At 40.5% G+C, this 18,781-nt stretch overlaps 2 protein-coding genes across 3 annotated transcripts in view; one reads left to right on the plus strand and one right to left on the minus strand.

Annotated features, from left to right (window-relative positions):
- Positions 1-4,417, plus strand: part of RAC1 (Rac family small GTPase 1) — a 46,096-nt gene extending 41,679 nt beyond the window's left edge. For both annotated transcript variants that reach the window (XM_032197539.1, XM_032197540.1), the window contains 3 exons: positions 1,703-1,765; positions 2,486-2,645; positions 2,785-4,417. In XM_032197539.1, the coding sequence (XP_032053430.1) occupies positions 1,703-1,765; positions 2,486-2,645; positions 2,785-2,915 (354 nt within the window). In that variant the 3' untranslated portion in view covers positions 2,916-4,417. The remainder of the gene's footprint in view (positions 1-1,702; positions 1,766-2,485; positions 2,646-2,784) is intronic.
- Positions 4,418-5,240: 823 nt separating this feature from the next.
- Positions 5,241-17,792, minus strand: DAGLB (diacylglycerol lipase beta). Its single transcript, XM_032197912.1, has 15 exons — positions 17,677-17,792; positions 17,145-17,296; positions 15,469-15,643; positions 14,542-14,803; positions 13,358-13,483; positions 12,192-12,319; positions 11,044-11,170; positions 10,593-10,676; positions 10,068-10,145; positions 9,615-9,695; positions 9,396-9,523; positions 8,925-8,993; positions 8,759-8,831; positions 7,535-7,788; positions 5,241-6,368 (listed from the first exon to the last, which is right to left on the minus strand). Exons 1-15 carry the CDS (start codon positions 17,769-17,771, stop codon positions 6,176-6,178), a joined length of 2,025 nt encoding a protein of 674 aa, XP_032053803.1. The 5' UTR covers positions 17,772-17,792; the 3' UTR covers positions 5,241-6,175.
- Between the last annotated feature and the right edge of the window lie 989 nt (positions 17,793-18,781).

The following is an 18,781-nucleotide window of genomic DNA, read 5'->3' on the forward strand; positions in this document are numbered from 1 at the left end:
GAACCAATGGTAAGAATCTATCTTCCAGTCTGACAGATCAACCTATTGCCGTATGTAAAACTTTAAGTAAACTTCAGTCCCTAGTTCTGTACATCTTGTCTTGCTTACGATAGTGATAAATTGGCCCCTATTTTATAACAAACTACTTTTCTTGGAACTAATTGCTAGATCTGAGAACTTTGTTGCATTTCTTATGAGTTGCTAAAGACTAAAGCTTTTCTCAGAAATGAATAGTGTTTCCTCCTATTTGTTAAGATTGGTAGTGTGCAAGACACCTGAAACCTTGAAATAATTCCTCCAGGTCACTGATTTTTTTGATCTCTGGAGATAGCAAAGGAGAGAGTCTGCATAACATAAATTCAATCACCACAAACTGCACATTTGGAAAACAGAAGTAGTGGCCATAGTATCACATATTTGATGTTGTTCCTTTCTTCTTTGGGGACGCTGCTACGGAAACTTCCTGGGGTGATGCATGAACAACTGGGTTGCAAGTGCTTAGCAATGCAGATGTCAGATGCTGACCTAACAAAATGCCTTGAAATGCAGCACAATCAACTAACATTCTGAAATGCCTGATTCTTTAACACATTTGATACTGGAGTAAGTATGGATGCAGAGGTAGGCTGGGAAAAGTTGGGCTTGCTTGAGATGTGTTTACTGAGTTTTGGGTCATACAGCAAGACTTAAGAATGATCTTCATCTGGTTAGGTAGAGAAAACTGATGTGGTTATTCCAAATGCTTGTATATGATTATTATTGTTTAATGTATACTGTACAGCAGCTAGTGTGAAGATTTATGTAATATTTTTACCTGATCTTATTTATAATCTTTTGTTGCTGTCAACTGACAGATGGGATGTGCAAGATCCCCCAAAACATCAACTCTTCTGTCTGTGCTTTTTAATAATTTAGAAATGGAAGAAAGGAGCTAGTGTGATGCTTAGAGGTTTTTTATGCCCTCCTCAATCCTACTTTGGTTCTAGAGAAATTGTGGAGTGTTTTTGCAGTGATGGTGGTAGTGACAGTTCTAACAGATTCTTCTGCATTGGGCATGGAAGCAATAATTGTGGAAACTGGTGTACATTTTTTCTATTTTTGCGGTTCCATGCTCTGTACTTTGCCTTTGCAATTAAAGATTACTTTAGAGTAGCACATTGATAAATACATTCATTTTTGCAGAAATTGGTGTGAATGGTAACACTTTGCAGCAACCTAAGCCGAGGAGTTGGCATGTCTTAAGGCTTAAATTGCTCAGAGTTCTGCAAAGAGCCATCCATCCCTGGTTTAGAAGCCAGTCTGACTCTTCGTTTGCTGTATCTTTAAGGATTTGAAGTGTTTTTCATTGAATGTTAGTAAGAGAAGGAGTGACATTTAGGGAAAAAAGTTTGCAGTGCAATGATATTAGAGTTTAGTTGCTGGCTACTGCAATAGCTGATTATAACTTGAATACAATCTGTTTGTTGTTTCCCTCCCCACCTCTTTGCCTCTGCTTGTAGCTGCCTGGGAATGGATTTCCCATGGGGAAAAGGACCTCGAATTGTGTTTTTGAGCTGTGTTGTTGACCTTGCCTTTTGCAAGTGTGATACGGATGGCAGCGTGATGGAGATGGTGGTGATACTGGTCTTGGTCTCTTCATGGTGATATTTTTTTTTTCAAATGGTTGCTCTGTCAGGCTAACTTCTGAAAACTTGTTTTGTAGGATGTCTTCTTAATCTGCTTTTCCCTTGTGAGTCCCGCTTCTTTTGAAAATGTCCGTGCTAAGGTAAGTATAAGTTGCTACCACTTTATTTCAATATAATGTTCATGTCACAGCAGTTTCAAGAAAACATTAGGTGACTTTTTGGCGGGCAATTTAAATGTAGTTTGAGAAGGCAGAAATCCATTTCCCTAACTTCTAAGTCGTGGAAGTTCAGGGCACCTGCAGCACTGTAGGTGTGAGTTGCTTCTTGATGCAATAAGACAGAAGAAGATTGAGTTTTCAGCCAACAAGATGTTAAGATCACAAACAGGAAATCTAATTTTAATGCAATTTAAAGAAAAATATGTATATATAAAAAAGTAAAAATTGGGTTGATGCCATTTGTTTTATGGATGGGATGGCATTTAAGTACATGCTGTGCTACTGTTGCAGTTTTTTCATGCCTCTGGACAAGCTTGTCTATGGCAGTGTGGCCATAAAAGAGAGCTGGTTGCCACGGGTGGGAGAAATGCAGATCAGGGGTCTGCCACAAAACAAAGGGGCGAAAATACAGCCTTTAATAGGATGAACTTTTAAAGTATATGGAAATACTTGTTGGCATTGTTTAAAAATGTTCTGCAATTGTGTATTTTTTTAATACTACCTTAACAGCTCTTACATGTTCCCTTTAACTCTCCCCTGCTTGAAAGAGTCAGGAAAGGCTCTGAGCCTTTCATTTGTCATGTTGCATGTTGCAGAGCCTGCATGGAGATCTGCCCCCACACAGTTATTTTGTCTTTGCAGTGGTATCCTGAGGTGCGGCACCATTGCCCCAACACCCCCATCATTTTAGTGGGTACCAAACTTGATCTCCGAGATGATAAAGACACTATTGAAAAGCTGAAGGAGAAGAAGCTGACGCCCATCACCTACCCACAGGGCCTTGCCATGGCAAAAGAGATTGGTATGACTGCAGCTGGGTTACTGGTGGCTTAGTCAAATTCTGTGGAAGAAACTGCAACTTTATTAAAATAAATGTCTCTTTTTTTGTGGTGCTAACTAAGCAGCAGTGCTGTTTGTAATTGCCCTTTCACTTCCCACAGGTGCAGTGAAATACCTAGAATGCTCAGCACTTACACAGCGAGGCCTCAAGACAGTGTTTGATGAAGCTATCCGAGCAGTTCTTTGCCCCCCTCCTGTAAAGAAGAGGAAGAGAAAATGTCTGCTGCTGTAAAGGTTACCTTCCCTGCCCCACTCTCCAACCCTGTGCTTTGCTCAGAACGATGGAGCAGTCACATTCAATGCCAAGTCTTTCTGTTATAAATTAGTTCTCTTCCATAAATTTTGAACCAATCAACAATTTCATGGTTTCATTTGTTTGACGTACGAAAGTTACTTTTCATTCTACTAAAAGCAGAATCCTGAAAAGACAAACTTATATAAAGCCTTATTTTTAAAATCCTATTCTTGCTCAATTAATTAAGTGTTGCCAAACTATCTGCTGAACTAAGTTGCATTGTTGTGCTACGAACACTAAGCACTAAACTGTTTTTTAAAGATTCTTCTTGAAGATGACTCTAATTTCTGTTAGGAAATGCAGAAACACTTTCTAGTTTTTCACAGTAACAGTACCGTATAATTAGCAAAACACTGCAGCCTGATGTGTTTTATTATTAAAAGTTTTCTCAACCAGGGTCATTGCATAGCATTGTATATCAAACCTAAGTCATTGATGACTGACACCCTTGAGTCACAGTGTAAAATGCTTTATCATTGGTAAGGGCTTGGTTGCAATCTAGTTCTTGCTGCTGTGATTTAAAAAAATAAATAAATAACTATTCTTACTGAAGTGTATCTAGTCCTTTTGACAGCATTGTGTTGTGATGGATAAATGAAATATTGGATTGGATCACCTGATAGTGCCAGACAGTATTTTGACACTGTACAGATCAACTTACACTACACTGCCAGAGTAGTTGAAACTGAAGTGACTTTATTTAAGGTTAAAATTGGTGACCGTTTTCCCAGTCATGCAGTAGTGGAAGAGAGGTTGGTGTTCATAGGTAAATTCCTTTGAATTTCAAGTAGGGCATTCATTTAGGTACAACTTTGATCAGTCATTCCCACAATAGTTGTGTAGTAAATGCTTTTCTTGTAGAATTTCTTCTTACTGAGCAATATAACTTGTATTTTAAAACCTTTCTGATGGTAGAAATTTGCTTTTCTTTTTCTTTCTTTTTTTTTTTTTTTTAATAGAGTAGAATGTTCAAGCATAGCCTCCTTATTTTCCTGGTATTTCTGACCCAGTAAGTTATACGCTTTCTGAGAAGCTTTTAGTCTATTAACTAGGTGTAAAAATCATGTGAAGCAGCTTTACATGTTTTAGTAATTTTTATATTTTAGACCTCTATAAACTATGAACCTTCTCAAATATCACTATTTGCCAGCTGTCCCCAACACTGTAACATTACTAATGCAGACAAGTGTTTTTTGTCACCTACATGTCCATGTGCAGCATAGATTGAGTAATGGTAACTTGGGTCTGTGAGGTTCTGTAAATTAGTGCTAATGTTCTGTACAGCCTGAACTGGCAGGAATACGATGTTCAACTACACCCTTTCAACCACTAAAGCAAAACTTAAAAGTTGCAAAATTGTGAAGTTTTTACATTGATCTTTTGCTAATGCAATTAGCAGTATGTTTTGCATGTATGACTTAATAAATCCTTGAATCACACATGTGGTAGTGTTTGAGTTTCTGAGCAATGTTCTCATTCCTGCAGCACGGTGACCCAGCAGGCTGCCTGGGCCAATGGCAGCTTGGGGTACCATCTCCTCAGGGCTGTGTGCACTAACCACAGCCTCTTTTGATGCTGTGTAAGAGAATTAAATGCAGGCCTTCACAACAGCTCTTCACAGGCCATGCAGCATCAGTAGTGTTGTCACTAGCTCCCATAATGTTCTAAAGAGTCTGATAACCAGAAAAAATGCATGTAGCACACACATACATCATTCAGCTTATTGAATGCAAGTAAAAGCGATGATTACTTACTTTCTTCTAAATCTTACAGGCTTTGAAAGTGATGGCTCTGGTGCAAGCTACTTTGTTTAGCCTTTTAGCTGTAAATGGAGCCATGCTGTATGTGTCAGTGCTCCAGCCCCACCCACCGGGAGCTCATGATGCACCAGGGGAGGGGAGGGGTGAAGCTGCAGCAGACTGACAGCAGCACCACCACTGCTGCCACCTGTGCACTGGTCAAGGTGCTGGACCTGCGCTACTGCTGGTGACTTACCTGAGTGAAGGGCATCAAGCCGTATAACCACTTAGAAACCTTTAGTCTGGGGCTTATACCCAGAATACCTGAACATAAGAAACAAGTTTTTAGCATGTATTTTATTTTTTATCTACATTAAGCATCACAGCAAGAACACAGCTATTCTCAACCATGTCATATGGTTACTTACTTTTAGCAACTTCTTTTAATAAGAAAGAAATGTTGCCTTAAAAAAAAATTGTTCAAGTAGTACATACTAGAAACAAGGAAGATTTTTTTTTTTAAATCAGTTCCACCATACAAATATATATATTTTTTAAATTTTTGGCAGAATTACAAATTGATCTTTTCATTAATCAGAGCTAGAGCCTAACATGATAAACACAGAGCAAGAACATTTTTTTTTTTCCTCATTAGGTAATTATAGTATTAGTTTAGTTGCAAACTAATAAAAGTAGTCCTGTGTATAGACAAATACAAAAAACAGGTAGATCAAAGAATATTGCACATGTATGTCCAAGCAGCACTTAAACACAACCCCACCACCACCATGAGGGATTATCACAATCTGTAAGAAAAGTAGTGCAACCAGAACTGCTTGAGTTTAAAAAAACACAAACAAAACCAAAACTAAATTAAAAAGGCAGTATGGGCCTGCCTTCACCACCCACCTTATCGCTTGGTTACAAGTGGTTCCTTACTTACCTGCCTCCAGCACAAACACGCAGCCAGCTCACACTGCAGCGCTGCGTTACAGCACCTGCTCTACCACAAGCTCCAGGCTCTGCAGGGGCAGGTAACGGGACACCACTGCGCACCGACTTCCACGCAGCACTGGATGTGTTTGTTTTTTTTTTTTTAAGGTCTGACAGGGCACTGCTCTGCAGGGCAGGCTGAGCTGGCCTCGTGCCTTCATGTCAGTCAAGCAGCCAGTTGATCGCGCAGCTCTCTTGTGACAGTTTACAGCAGCTGGGCTAGACCTTGTCCTACTGGTCCATGGTTGGAAAAGCGCAAGCTTCAGTTTAAGAGTGCAATACGCGCTTCAACCATCAACATTGCTTGAGATCACTGCAGAGACAAGGCCACTGAGACCTCTGGTTTATTATACACAGTATGAGAAAAGTACTGCAATCCACTGCTATATGAAAGTGGAATATATCGTGAATACTTGAAACCTGCATTTAAGAACCAAAAGCATACCTCTCTCTATGCAGCTATGGCTATACGACATTGGTGTTAAGTTCCCGTGTCTGACAAGAAATACAAGATCCATGTTCCTGAGACAAACTGTTCAGCGCATTGAGCACAACATCTGGCATGTGGTCTGTTATCATCTTGGGACTTATTAAAATGCTGCTGAAGACTGTTTCGTTTGACCAGCTTGCCGTGTATTTAATATCTGAAGAGCACAACCTAAAAAACACAAAGACTGGACTGTCACAGGTGATAATCCCAAACTGGGATGAGGCTTCCTGAAGCTCTGAACAGCCTGGAGAGGGCTTAGGGAGCAATGAGACCCTTCTCACTGCAGGAAAACGGGCTTCCAAAGAGCAACAGGGCTGGCCCTTGGGAAACAGATGGAAACACTGCTATTGACCAGCCCTGAGGACAGAGCCATACAGTTTCTTTCACCATTAAGGCACAATCCCTGTTAAGGTGCAATCAAATAATCCTGCTCACAAAGTGCAGAACACTGAGCAAAGAGTGAGGAGGGATTAAGCAACGCATTCACAGAGATACCAGCGAATTTGGGGCAGAAAGCATACAGTGGGATCAGTACAAGGTCAGACACCAGATTTAATGCTGCCTATACTACCTACTTAGGATTTTATTTTACAGAACAGTACACAATGGGGCTCTCATGTGCTAGTCTAGTCAAGAACAAAAAAAAAAAAACAACACGATTAACTGCTGTGCTGTGGAGTAAACGAAGGAGAAAAAAGAGAACTCACTAAAGTAAAGCAGAACAGCTGCCATCAAGAAAATCTGCCAGGTCTTAGGTGTTGAAGTATCTAACTTATAAAGCCAGTATTAAAATCTTTAAGCATTAAAAATTTTATGAAACTTAAATGAAATACTTACTGATGTATTGAATGGGAGGGGAAAAAAAATTTCCCCATCCCTTTTCTTCCCTCTTTTGGGAAGTCAGAGAAATTTAAGTTAGAGATTTTTTTTGTGCTCTGTAAGATGGTCTTGTGCTTTACAGATGCTCTTATTCCTGCTTCAGAATAAGAAGGGACAGAAGAAGCAGAAAGAAGCAGGGAGGTGCAGAGCAAGGAAACAAACAAACAAAACCACCACAAAAGCTGGCTAACATACAATAAACAAACATGGTTGTTGGAGATGCAGAACTGGAAATGTACTTTGAAAGTAAGAAACAGCTTGAAATAAGTTTTAGGAAGACAGCACAGTGAATATTAATGAACATATACATGAACGAATATATACATTTATATATATATATGAATAAAGAACATATAATAACAAATGCCATTATTGAATGAACATATACGAATATATATAAAAATAGATAATTAATATTTAATAATGAATGTAATGAATCCCATTATTCCACTTACCTCTTGGAGCTGCATTCTTCTACAATATGGATAATCTTCCCTGGAAGATACAGATGCGGATACTGTGGCGGTGAATGTAAGTGCGATTCACCATCAAGGGCATTGTATGAAGGGGACCGATGAACCATTAAACTCTCCTCAGCTAGAAGAGGCTGGGTCAGGGCATCTTGGTTTCTACCATCCAGCTCAGTTGGGAAGTTATCTGGATCTCCTCCAAACACTTCGTACCAACACCCACGCAACAAAATCTGGTACTGAATTCAGAAAGAAAAACAGCTGAACTGAGGCTTGGTGTCTCTTTGAATAACTGATTCTAGTTGTGTGCTTGCATGCACATGATCTGAAACTACAATAAAAGATTAAAAATGATTGCATGCACACACTCCCCAAACTTTCCTGTTTGGTAAAATCTCCTTACTGAATTTTCCCCACAGTAATATATACATCTATTTCACCAGTACCCAGCCCAAGACAACAGTAATGCTGTGTAAAACATTACAGTCTTTACCACGTGAATTATTCTGTGTGGATTCTACTGTGCAGATTTAAGTCCTCTTGCACATTTATTTTCTAACTGTCCATTAATTTATTCTAAATTCATAATGTCATCCAAATAGTGCATTACTTCTAATCCTGGGACTACAAGGAAATCTGGTGGACACAGCACATTTAGCTTCACATATACAGAGATGGCTGTTTTAAATCTTTAAACCTTTGCTCCATACCTTCAGTGTCATTTCACCTGACAACACTGTTCCAACACTTTCAGAACTGTGTTTCTAACCAACAGTAAAGATAAGAGGTAAGCAATTAACACTTTAATGGAGAATTATTTGCCTTCCAAATTAATTCTGAAGGGAAAATTTAAACAAAGCCTCTAATTTCTTTACTTCCTGATACTAAATGGTTATTAATGAAAGCAATCCTATTGATTTTTTTTAATTAGTTTCTTTTAACAGCAAAACTAGCAAACTGATCATTTCAGGTCTTGGATATTGTGCATTATTATCTTTCAGGTCTTGAACCTTGATGTCCAACAAGATAGACTTCTAGGTAAGACACTATCACAAATGTCACTGAATTAAAAAGGCAATTTGTTCCAAGACACAATCAACTCCCATCATTAAAACAAAAATACACACACCACCTGCCACTTCATTAAAGCTGGGGCTTAAAACAGCTGATGATTCCACTGACTTTTAACCATTACCTGCTTTTAGTTACCTTAGGTCTGTTGCAGTTTGCCACAATTCTCACTATTCTCCTCTTTAAATCCTCCATGTTGGGCATGCTTAATCTGTTCAAACACATATAGAACAAAGTAAAGCCTCCTATTTTATGTAATCTAACTCGTCTCTGAAAGAACAATTTAAAAATATTTCCATCTCACCTTGCAACAAGGTCCTTTCCAAGAATGACTGAAACAATGAAGTGCTTAGTGTAATCTGCAAGTGTTTTGCTAAAAGAAAAGACACGCTTTAGATACCTTGAAGAGATATGCACAATTTAGTTTTATTGTGGTCACTACTATTCAATAATAATACCACTATGTGGCAAGAAGGACAGCAGCATTTGCAGTCGGTTCTTCAGTAGGCCTTCAGCCTTCAGACCTACTCGCATTTAGGACAGAGGAATTTTGATGCTGATTATAACACTAACAGAGCATTTTACTTCTGAAACATTTATACATTCCCCAAAGAACTCAACTGTAACTAAGAATGAAGCAAATACAATTCTACTGGGGAATGTACAGAAAAACAATACAGTCAAGCTCATCATCATCATCTAACATATCTGTCAACTATCTTGAAGTTCTTGACATCTTAGATATAGAACCAAATAACATAAGTCTTGTACTTACCTCAAAAGTCCTCCTGGAGGAGAAAAGGCATAACATTTTAATGTTGGGAAAGAGTTCCTTAGCATGATTGCCAATATAGAAGCTGTTCCACCACCCAAACTGTGACCAACTATCACAAGTTTGTACTCCTACAGAAAGAAATAGAAGATTGAAAAATGGATACAGAAAAAGCTTGGTGTAACTATTCTGGCAAAACAAATCATTTGGAAGGCAACTTACTGGAGCAATTGTGAAAGCCTGGTTTAAAATTCCATCATTTATTAGCTTTTGATAGATGTAATTTGCAGCTTGAGTTATTCCCTGCAAGACAGCATTTAAAGTTAGAAGGATAACAATCTAAAGTGTGATACATGTATACTTTAAAAGCAATGCTATACAAAACCAACCTTCTCTTTTAACACGCTCCTAACAGCAAACTGTAACTAAGTGGTCTTGGGCAGAATGGCTAAAAAGCTTTCAGAATACTCAGTAAGGGCATGAGGTTGGTCAACAGGATTACAAGTTCTACCTTGCAGTGCCAGAGACAGTATTTGATGCAACAAGCAAGCCACTGAAATAATTTGTGCAATCCATCTCATTAAGAGAATGCTCTTCTAGTTTAACTACAGGATCCCAAGTATTTCATTTTCTTACCGCAGAGATCAATTCTAAACAACCACAGACTGCACACACCTTATGTACAAAGCCATTCTCTAGAACATCCTCCAGTGTCAAGTCTTCACAGTCTGCTGACAGATCAGTGAGAATGTCCTGTAAACAAAGCAGCTTTTGTCAGACCTCTCTGCAGGGCTTCATGGCTCACAGGTCACGCTGTACTGCTTAACGTTCTCATAGGAACAATCACCACGCTGACTTCCCAGTTTGTAAGCAGCCAAACACAACTGACACCAGAACAACACCCAAGCAATCATATACAGCAATCACAATCGTGATTTCAGCAACTATTTCCAAGCTGCAAACACGTGTTGCAAATGCACCTTCGCTCACAGTAAAAAAGAACAACCAAAGTCCTCCCTCCACACTCCTTTCCAGAGGCACAGGGAAAATCACCCACCCAAGGACAGGAGCCTTAAGCCTGGAAGACCCATACTTGTGAGTGGGTTGTTTTTAAATGTGCCAGTGTCAAACAATTTTCTCTAGATCTTAGGAGTTAACCCAGTCCTATAAAACCAATTGCATATATCAGATGGATGATACCTCAAAAGACAAGGTTCCTCTCACAGCAACCACAATAGCTTCTTTTTTGTGATCCAAAGCAACAAAAAATGGGATCTCATAGATCTGGAGGGAAAAACTGTATTCAGTAAACATACCAACTTTTTATAAAAGTAAGCATTTGTTCTCACCTTCTGTAAGCTCCCTTATTGAACTCTTTATTCTATTATGGAAAGAAGCTGAATTGTTTTTTTATCAAGTTACTATTAAATGCCCTTATTGCAACACTGAGACAGATTTATGTCAATGGTTTTGTGACTGTTCCTTTAGACTGAAAAAAAAGAACTGAAGAACATGTTTCAGGGCCTGTTTTAATTTGATTTTGCATCTTGTACTTTATAAATTTTGAAGGCAAACTAGAAACTTCACCCCCTGCTTTCACTAATTTAAATCATTAACCTTTTTTTGGAGAATGCCTGTCCAGATTGTTTACCTTGTTATGAAAACTGATATGAATGAAGTCTCTGTACTGCAGTCCTGTTATTTTTAGGATGGATCCAAAGTGAAAGTTATGACGATCACTGCCCGTTATATCAGAATCTGTTGGTCTACTTCCGCAACTAACAAACACAGAAGAGAAAAACTTTCATGGTCAAATTTTTTAGGTTTCCTTTCAGGAATCAAATTCATTACATTTGCAGAATGATTTCTGCCAGGAATCAAAAGCTCTTTTTTTTTTTTTCCCCTCCCCCCCAGTACTACTATTAGTCTGTAAAGGATGCTACCTCTGCCCACAAACCTAGTTTTGCCTGAGCAGCATGCCATACATTTTCAGCTAAAGGACTGGCAAATACACCATTGTTACAGGACTACCAGCAGAGCAAACAAGGCAGTTAAAAAAGAATTCTTAAGACTAGGGGCCAATGATAGAAAATAGAAACAAGCAAAAGGAAATTTCAAACAAATTCTCTACAGCAGGCTTCTCTGATGTTTATCCGTTGCATTATGTGATTTTTTTCCAAGGGATTTATTATTTCAGAAGATTAAACAATTTCATCTTACTAATTAATAAAACCATGATTGCAGTCATAAACCTCAGCGGTCAATTAACTATGTGGTAATCCTACTAGTATCATGCACACTTCAACACTGACCGCAAAAGATTTTTTGAGTAAAGGGGTCAGAGGGAATAAAACAGAAGCTAGAGGTACAGGGAACTTTCCCTAATTCCTTTTTGGATTGGAAAAACTGCTGACACATTTATTTCTACACATACTTACCCAACAGACAGCTCTATAAAGCCTCATTTTAAAACATGGTTTAACTCTAGTACTTCTTTGGTTTAATTCCAATCAGCTCCAATTCCTGTGTCATTTTGCTAAATTAATTTTATCTCAATCACAAACTATTCTTAAGAAACAAAAGCTAATCGGTTTCTGAGGACAGAGAGATGTTGAATTTTTTTTTTCCCTATTGAATTTATGAAGGATAACTCTACCAGTCAAGCTCATCTACTCCCATGAGTGACATAATGAAACAAAAAAAAATGCTATTCAAACAGTTTTGTTTCTGCTAACACTAATTAAATAAAAGAAAGCTATCTGCTTTTATGGAATGTTACGTGTTTGTGATCCAACCTACCAGTCACCATTGAGCTTACAGAGTGCAGTAAATGGGTTGGTGTATACGTAGTAGGGCCAGCCATAAGCAGCTGCAGCAAACAGCATATAGTGAGCAGCATTCTCCAGCTCAAAGTCCAAACCATCAGTCTGCGAGGACAGGGGGAAAGAAGGAGGAGGAGGGAGAGGAAGAAGGGTGTGTTAGGCAACCCCAGTATAAAACCTGAACACAGACTACTGAAAATTAAGGCATGATGAAATACTTTTCAAAAGGAATACCTCAGGGTCTAAAAGGAACTTAGAATAACCACTCGTATTCCAGGAAAATAATCTGTTTATTTACACAGCTATAGAGCTCAAGAATCTTGAAAATCTCTCATTGAAATATTTTTCTTCCAATACTTATTATACACCGATAAGCTCAATACTGATAAGCTCAAAGGAATGGCTAAAGAGCAGGTCTCTCTGGAAGGGATGTTTTAAGCATGACCACATTGCCTAGTTTCAAAAGTAACTTGATAGGAATGCTTTGATTGAAGTAGAATTATATACTTCAGTGCAACACAGACCAAAAGAAGATAAAATAATTTACAAAGACGTTTTACCATAGCAAAAATCACTTAGCAAACTGTAACCCATCATCTCTACGCATTTAAAGAATGCTGGGTTTCCTTCTCATCTGCTTTGGCCATTTGTGTCAGACAGAACACTATACTAAGAGACTACTGAACCATTTTCTCTCTGTTCTTTTTCTCACATCTCTTCAGCAATGACCAACTGTCTTAAATGATTCCTTTTTGTACTTAATTCCCTCCGTTCATACATTCCGTGAAACAGAGGCACTATTAGTATAAGTGAATACACATTGAAAGCTGGAGTTTTCAAAGAGCCAAGACAACTTGTATCTCTTTTCAAATACTGCAGGAACATAAGCCTTTGAAAAATCCTACTCTTAACGTCTTCAAAAGCTGTGTCAGTTTGGATTCATAATCAATTTCCAACCACTCACTTTTAAGTTGTATTTATACAAAAAGCAGACAAATGTTTTGACTGAAAATTCATCATGATGTTTTCGGTGTGTTTATTAACAAGTTGAATTGTGAATTTTTATAGTAGTGTTTAATTTCGTAAAAAAAAAAAAGAAAAAAAAAAAAAGGTGCACCAGGTGCTACAACAATCCTATCTTACCACAAGAGATGATGGAGAATGACAGAGGACTTCTTCAGGCTCTTTTGGGCAACTTTCCATTTTATCTTGCTCTTGATGGAGTAGAATCAGACCAGCTGCTATGTCACTTGGCACCAGATCAGTGTCCTGTTTAAAGAAATGAAAGAATGGTTAAAACCATCCCATACCTCAACATGTCAAAACAATTTTGCAAGAAAATGCACCTCAAATTCTATTCTTTTCAGTTTATATGAAAACTAACTACCCTCTCCCTACCTTTAGTACAAAATGAATGTTTTCTTCAGTAAGACTGATGAGGACTTTACACAAAATTTTTATCATTTAACAACATAACCTACAAAGGACTTGCTCAGCCAGATAACAAATAATGACCCCGATGTTACTGACCATTCTATGTCACTACATGAAAAACTTGTTTCTTTATACAGCTATTCCTACTCATTGAATACTGAGAACAAGAAAGAAGGATTTTACACAGGAGAGGACTCAAGGGCTTTTATTCAATTACCTGGGACAGTCACCTCTCCATAAGACTCACACCCTTTGCCCTACAAACCACTGGGCGTGCTGTAGCTGTAAATCAGCCTGCACTAGTACCGCTTAATAAACAAGAACTACTTGTCTTGAAATCATGAACACAGCTCAGAGTCCACTGAATCACGATTGTTTGAGCAGTAGGTGACCTAAGTTTGAGCTAAAATACTATGTCTGTGTAGTCTTGCAGTCTACATTCTGTTTCCAAAAAGCAGCTTCCTGCTCGTGCACAGCCTAGTCTGGTGTTTGCTCAGAAGTCATTCAGACCAGGAAGACTGCCTTAATATACTGCAGGGCTCTTTGTTTAAATAGTCAGAAAGGAGTCCGATTTTCTGCTATGGTTATGACTCCTTACTTGCAGTCAGGAGGTAAAATGCCCAGATCTTCACATACTGAGGAAAAGAAAACCGTTCTTGCTCTCCTGACTAGACACCTACGGAGAAAATACTGTTTTCTCACAGCCCTCACATTTGTGATGGGAGAGACAAATCAGAGTTGTATACACTGTGTGAGAATCACCTTTAAATTTGCAATTAGCATGTTCAAAACCTGATTTCAGTCAGAGACCTCTGGCTGAACAAAGGCACACGTAGCAACATCTGGAAATTCAGTTAGTCAAGAAAGAACACTAAAAAAGCTTTCCATCTTACTGAAAAGTAGTTGCGGAAAAGCTCTGCGATACTTGTAAAAGCCACTCGATGGTCATCATCTTGCACAATACAACAACACATTAACCTGATTCGTTTTTCCCAGACTCTGGTGGCAGTGTTCTTCACATTAAATAGCAATTGCCCTGACTGGCTGCTTTCCAAGTTCCGATTCACACCATCAGTGAGGTAAAACGTCTTTTTTCCTCCAAGTGGATCAAAGACGATTAGCACTCCAATGATGGTAAAGATGATGATAACCCAGCTGCAAAACAGGAGGAAGCAGGATAAAAGGGCTGTGAAACCAGGTATTTCTGACACATATGCAAGAAAATAGAACTATAGGTCTTGACAGACAGAAAAAAAGGTTAGGTACGAAATATCACACAAACATAATCTGTTACTGTCAGAAGAGTGCATGCTTTATTGTCGAGCCTTCAATTCACTAGGTGTAAGGACAAGGCTGTTTGCTCATTTCACCAGGGCACCAAACTCAGAATCACAGCCCTTCTCGCTTTGGAAACAGAAACTCTGGTACACAAAGGCTTCATTTTTCACTACCAGTTAAGCAATCTAGTCACTCCTCTCTTCACCTTTATCTGGTTTTCTACATTCCCATCTATCCTTCTTACACATTCTGATTGCCACCTCCTTTCTTTCACCCTTGAATGCACTCTTGCAGGGCAGGAAACTCAAGCCTGTTTATGTAGGGAAGGGCACAAACTCATTCCACTTGTCTAGACTAAAAAGCTTCTCTCCATTCACAAAGAAAATGTGAAGAAACCAAAATAATTCATAAGAAATATTAAAGCCCTCATCTACTGGTAAAGCGTTCACTGAACACATACCAAACAAGTAGAAGCAATATTTTCTGTTTCACGTGAAGTGGAAAACTTAATTTGTGGGTAGCAGAGTGGAGGACACCTTTACCTTGCAATAACTGTCCCCAGGATGGCGTTTATCACAGTCTTCTCGCAGTGCACACTGCTGTCTGACACCCACACAGCTCCTACAATAGCCCAGATGAATTCAGGCAAATAGAGAAGTAGGCGAGTATAAAGTAGCTTGGGAAGTGATTTTCTTGGGCCTGGATTAGAAATTGTTCCTGAAAAAAATGGGGATAATTTAGAACAAGAACAGTTTACAAATGCATCTTAAGTACATAAAATCCTACACAAATAACTTTCTGAGCTGTAGAGAAAGTAAGAAACTTAATTGAAACTACAAATTTCAAACTAGTGGAAAGCTATCAGTGAAGCTGAGGAAAGAAAACTTCTTTCCACTTGAATAATTTAAATACTCTTCTAATTAGAGCGTGTTGTGAGAACCAATATATTAGGAATTGTGAGGTCTCCTCTATCACTCCAGAGACCACATGCAGATTTCAGATTAATCTTCATGTCATTACTTTATATTGAAGTGCCTCACCAAGAAAAAAGTACTTTTCTAGCATTTTTAAAATCCAAAATGAAGTATTTCTACAAATGACCAGAAGTTGCACTAAAGTTCTGCTTAGCCACGCACTTCAAGCTTTAACTCCTGTTCTACTTAACATTATTTGCTGGGTTAATTTTATTGCAACATTTATAGGGATCACTTTCCTATGTATTTCTGCCACAAGCAATCCTTTGCAGCTAATGAACTTTTGCAAGATATGACTAAATATGCCTACGCAAGGCAAAGTTTACATCACACTTCAGGTAAGGAATGGATTTGGGATAAATTCCCACAAACTCCTGTCAGAGACACTGAGCAGTGTTCCATCCAGCTCTGGGGCCCCCAGCACAGGAAGGACATGGATCTGTGCAAGTGGGTCCACAGAAGGGTCATGAGGATGATGAAGGGGCTGAAGCACCTCTCCTGTGACAACAGACTGAGGGAGCTGGGGGTGTTCAGCCTGAAGAGGAGAAGGCTCTGGGCTGACATTACTGCAGCTTTTCAATACTTACAGGGGACTTATAAAAAATGTGGAGAACATCTGTTTACACAGGCAGACAGCGATTGGACAAGTGGGGATGGTTTTAAACTAAAAGAGGGGAGGCTTAGATTCGAGGCTGGGAGGAAATTCTTCATTCAGAGGTGGTGAGGCACTGACAAAGGCTGTCCAGAGAAGCTGCGGATGCCCCATCCCTGGATGCCCCATCCCTGGAGGTGTTTGAGGCCAGGCTGGATGGGGCTTTGGGCAGCCTGGTCTGATGGGTGGCAAGGGGGTGGAACTGGATGAGCTTTAAGGTCCCTTCCAACCCAATCATTCTGTGATTCCATGGTTCTAGGTCACGTGCTAATGGTGAACGTAGAGGAGATTTTTAAGATGCTCTGGTGGCAATGAACGTATCATTTAGCCATACCAAATTATTGTGCTCATTAATTATTTTAGATTTCTGACTAACAGAATAAATACTATTGACAAATATATATATATATGCTAGCATTATATTAGCATATAAATTAATGCTGACGGTTACTTAAGTTTGACTACCATTAAAGTACTTGAACTTTTATGATTTGTTTTGTTCTTTCCCTAAAATATCAACACTGGAAGAAAAGAACACAAACATATTCAAATGCTACTAGGTATGTATAAGACATTGTTATTAACTCTTTACCTTGCATACTGACGTACACAAGAGCAGATAACGCACATATTATAGCAGCCAGGAGGACGAGGAGGACGAGCAGGTAGCTGTGCAGTAATCCTCCCCCGGGACAGTTGAACTGCCCTTTGTGAACGGCGTAAAGCACGAGGATGCCGATCCACCTACGGGAAAGTACGATAAGGAAACCTGTAGCTGGGAGCGAAAAGCGAGCGCTGAGGAGACTGCGTGCCACGAGGCTTCCATCCCAGTGACAGCAGAGTAACGGAACGGACGCGTTGTGCGGGGCTGCGGGGCCGTTAACACGAACACGCGGCACCGATTACCCGAAGCCGAGCAGCGCGGCGCGGACCCCGCCGGGAGCCGACCCGCGGCCGCCCTACACCTCGGGCAGCGGCACGGCCCCGTCAGCACGGCCCCGTCAGACCGGGCACCGCCGAGCGGGGCCGGGCCGGGCCGGGCCGCAGCCGGCGCTCACCCGAACGCGCCCACCGCGCACCGCCCGCAGGCCGCGGGGCACCGGGGGTCGGTGCCGGCGCCTCACCACAGCACGCGGAGGGACAGCTCGAAGGCCCCCGGGAGGACGAAGTCGTCGCTGCCGATGGCCCAGCGCCTCCCGAACACCACCAGCCCCGGCATCGCGCACGGCCCGGCCCGGCCCGGCCCCCTCGGCCCGGCCCCGCTCCCCTCAGGCAGAGCCCGCCCCGCCGAGGCGGCGCGATCCCGACCCGCAGCGTCATGACGCAGCACGCGGCGCACGCGCCCTTCCCGCCCTCGGCGCGCGGCTGGTGGGGGGTGGGGGGGGCCTGGGCTCTGCCCGCGTGCATGCGTTGAAGACGCCAGGACTGAGGCGCGTGCGCGGGGCCTGCTGCCCCCACCCCCCACCCCCATCCCCGCCCCGCTCCCCTCACGGAGCCGCGGCTGGGTCAAAGCCAGGCTGAGAGCAGGGAAAGCTGCCCCGGGAGGGTTAGCACCGTAACACCTCTAACCGGGGGAACAGGCGTGGTAAACTAAGAGAAGCCAAACGATTTCCTAAAGATTTCCTGAGCAAAACCATAAAAGAACCAAACATTACAGCAAATTCCTCCATTTTAAACCCCGTCACAGCAGGCTGAAGATGGTGCTCGTACAGAACAGAACCAAGGCACCACGGCTCCCTTCCGTGACAACACCTCTCCAATCCTTGAAGAGAAGCTTGTATCAATAAAGCAAACAATGACATCAAATGGCGTGTTCTTGCCACAACTCTTCTTCCAGGCTCAGACTAAAGGAAAATTTTAATCCAGGAGTAATAAAAGAAACGCTTTCACCATTTCATAAAGTGTTTATTGAGGATGGTAACACAGGATAAATCATGCAACAGCTCAGTAAAAAAAGGGAATCATTTAAAGGATAAAGAATGGTAACTGGTGCTGCTGATTTTGGAAAGTCTATAAAAAAAAAGTAATTGTCCAAAAGTGACATCAAAAACCACTTGAAGCTGAACATGGATGTTGCTTATAAAGCATTCATTAAAAAGAAAATGTAGACATTGGTTAAAATGATCACCTACAGATTACTGTAATCAACAACTTACAAGTCTCCCATTTCTATGGCTGCAATGGTGTAGCAGGGCTGTACATCCAAGATAATTAACCTTCTTTTCCAGA

The sequence above is a fragment of the Aythya fuligula genome, chromosome 15, assembly GCF_009819795.1.
Source record: "Aythya fuligula isolate bAytFul2 chromosome 15, bAytFul2.pri, whole genome shotgun sequence".
In the NCBI taxonomy this organism is placed as follows: Eukaryota; Metazoa; Chordata; class Aves; order Anseriformes; family Anatidae; genus Aythya; species Aythya fuligula.

Coding starts and splice junctions, on each gene's coding strand:
- DAGLB (XM_032197912.1), bottom strand. CDS start 17,771: ATGCCGGGGCTGGTGGTGTTCGGGAGGCGCTGGGCCATCGGCAGCGAC. Junction 7,789..8,758: donor CAAACTGCAACAGACCTAAG/GTAACTAAAAGC, acceptor TTCTGAATTCAG/TACCAGATTTTGTTGCGTGG. Junction 6,369..7,534: donor GAAGAATGCAGCTCCAAGAG/GTAAGTGGAATA, acceptor TGTGTTTTTTAG/GTTGTGCTCTTCAGATATTA.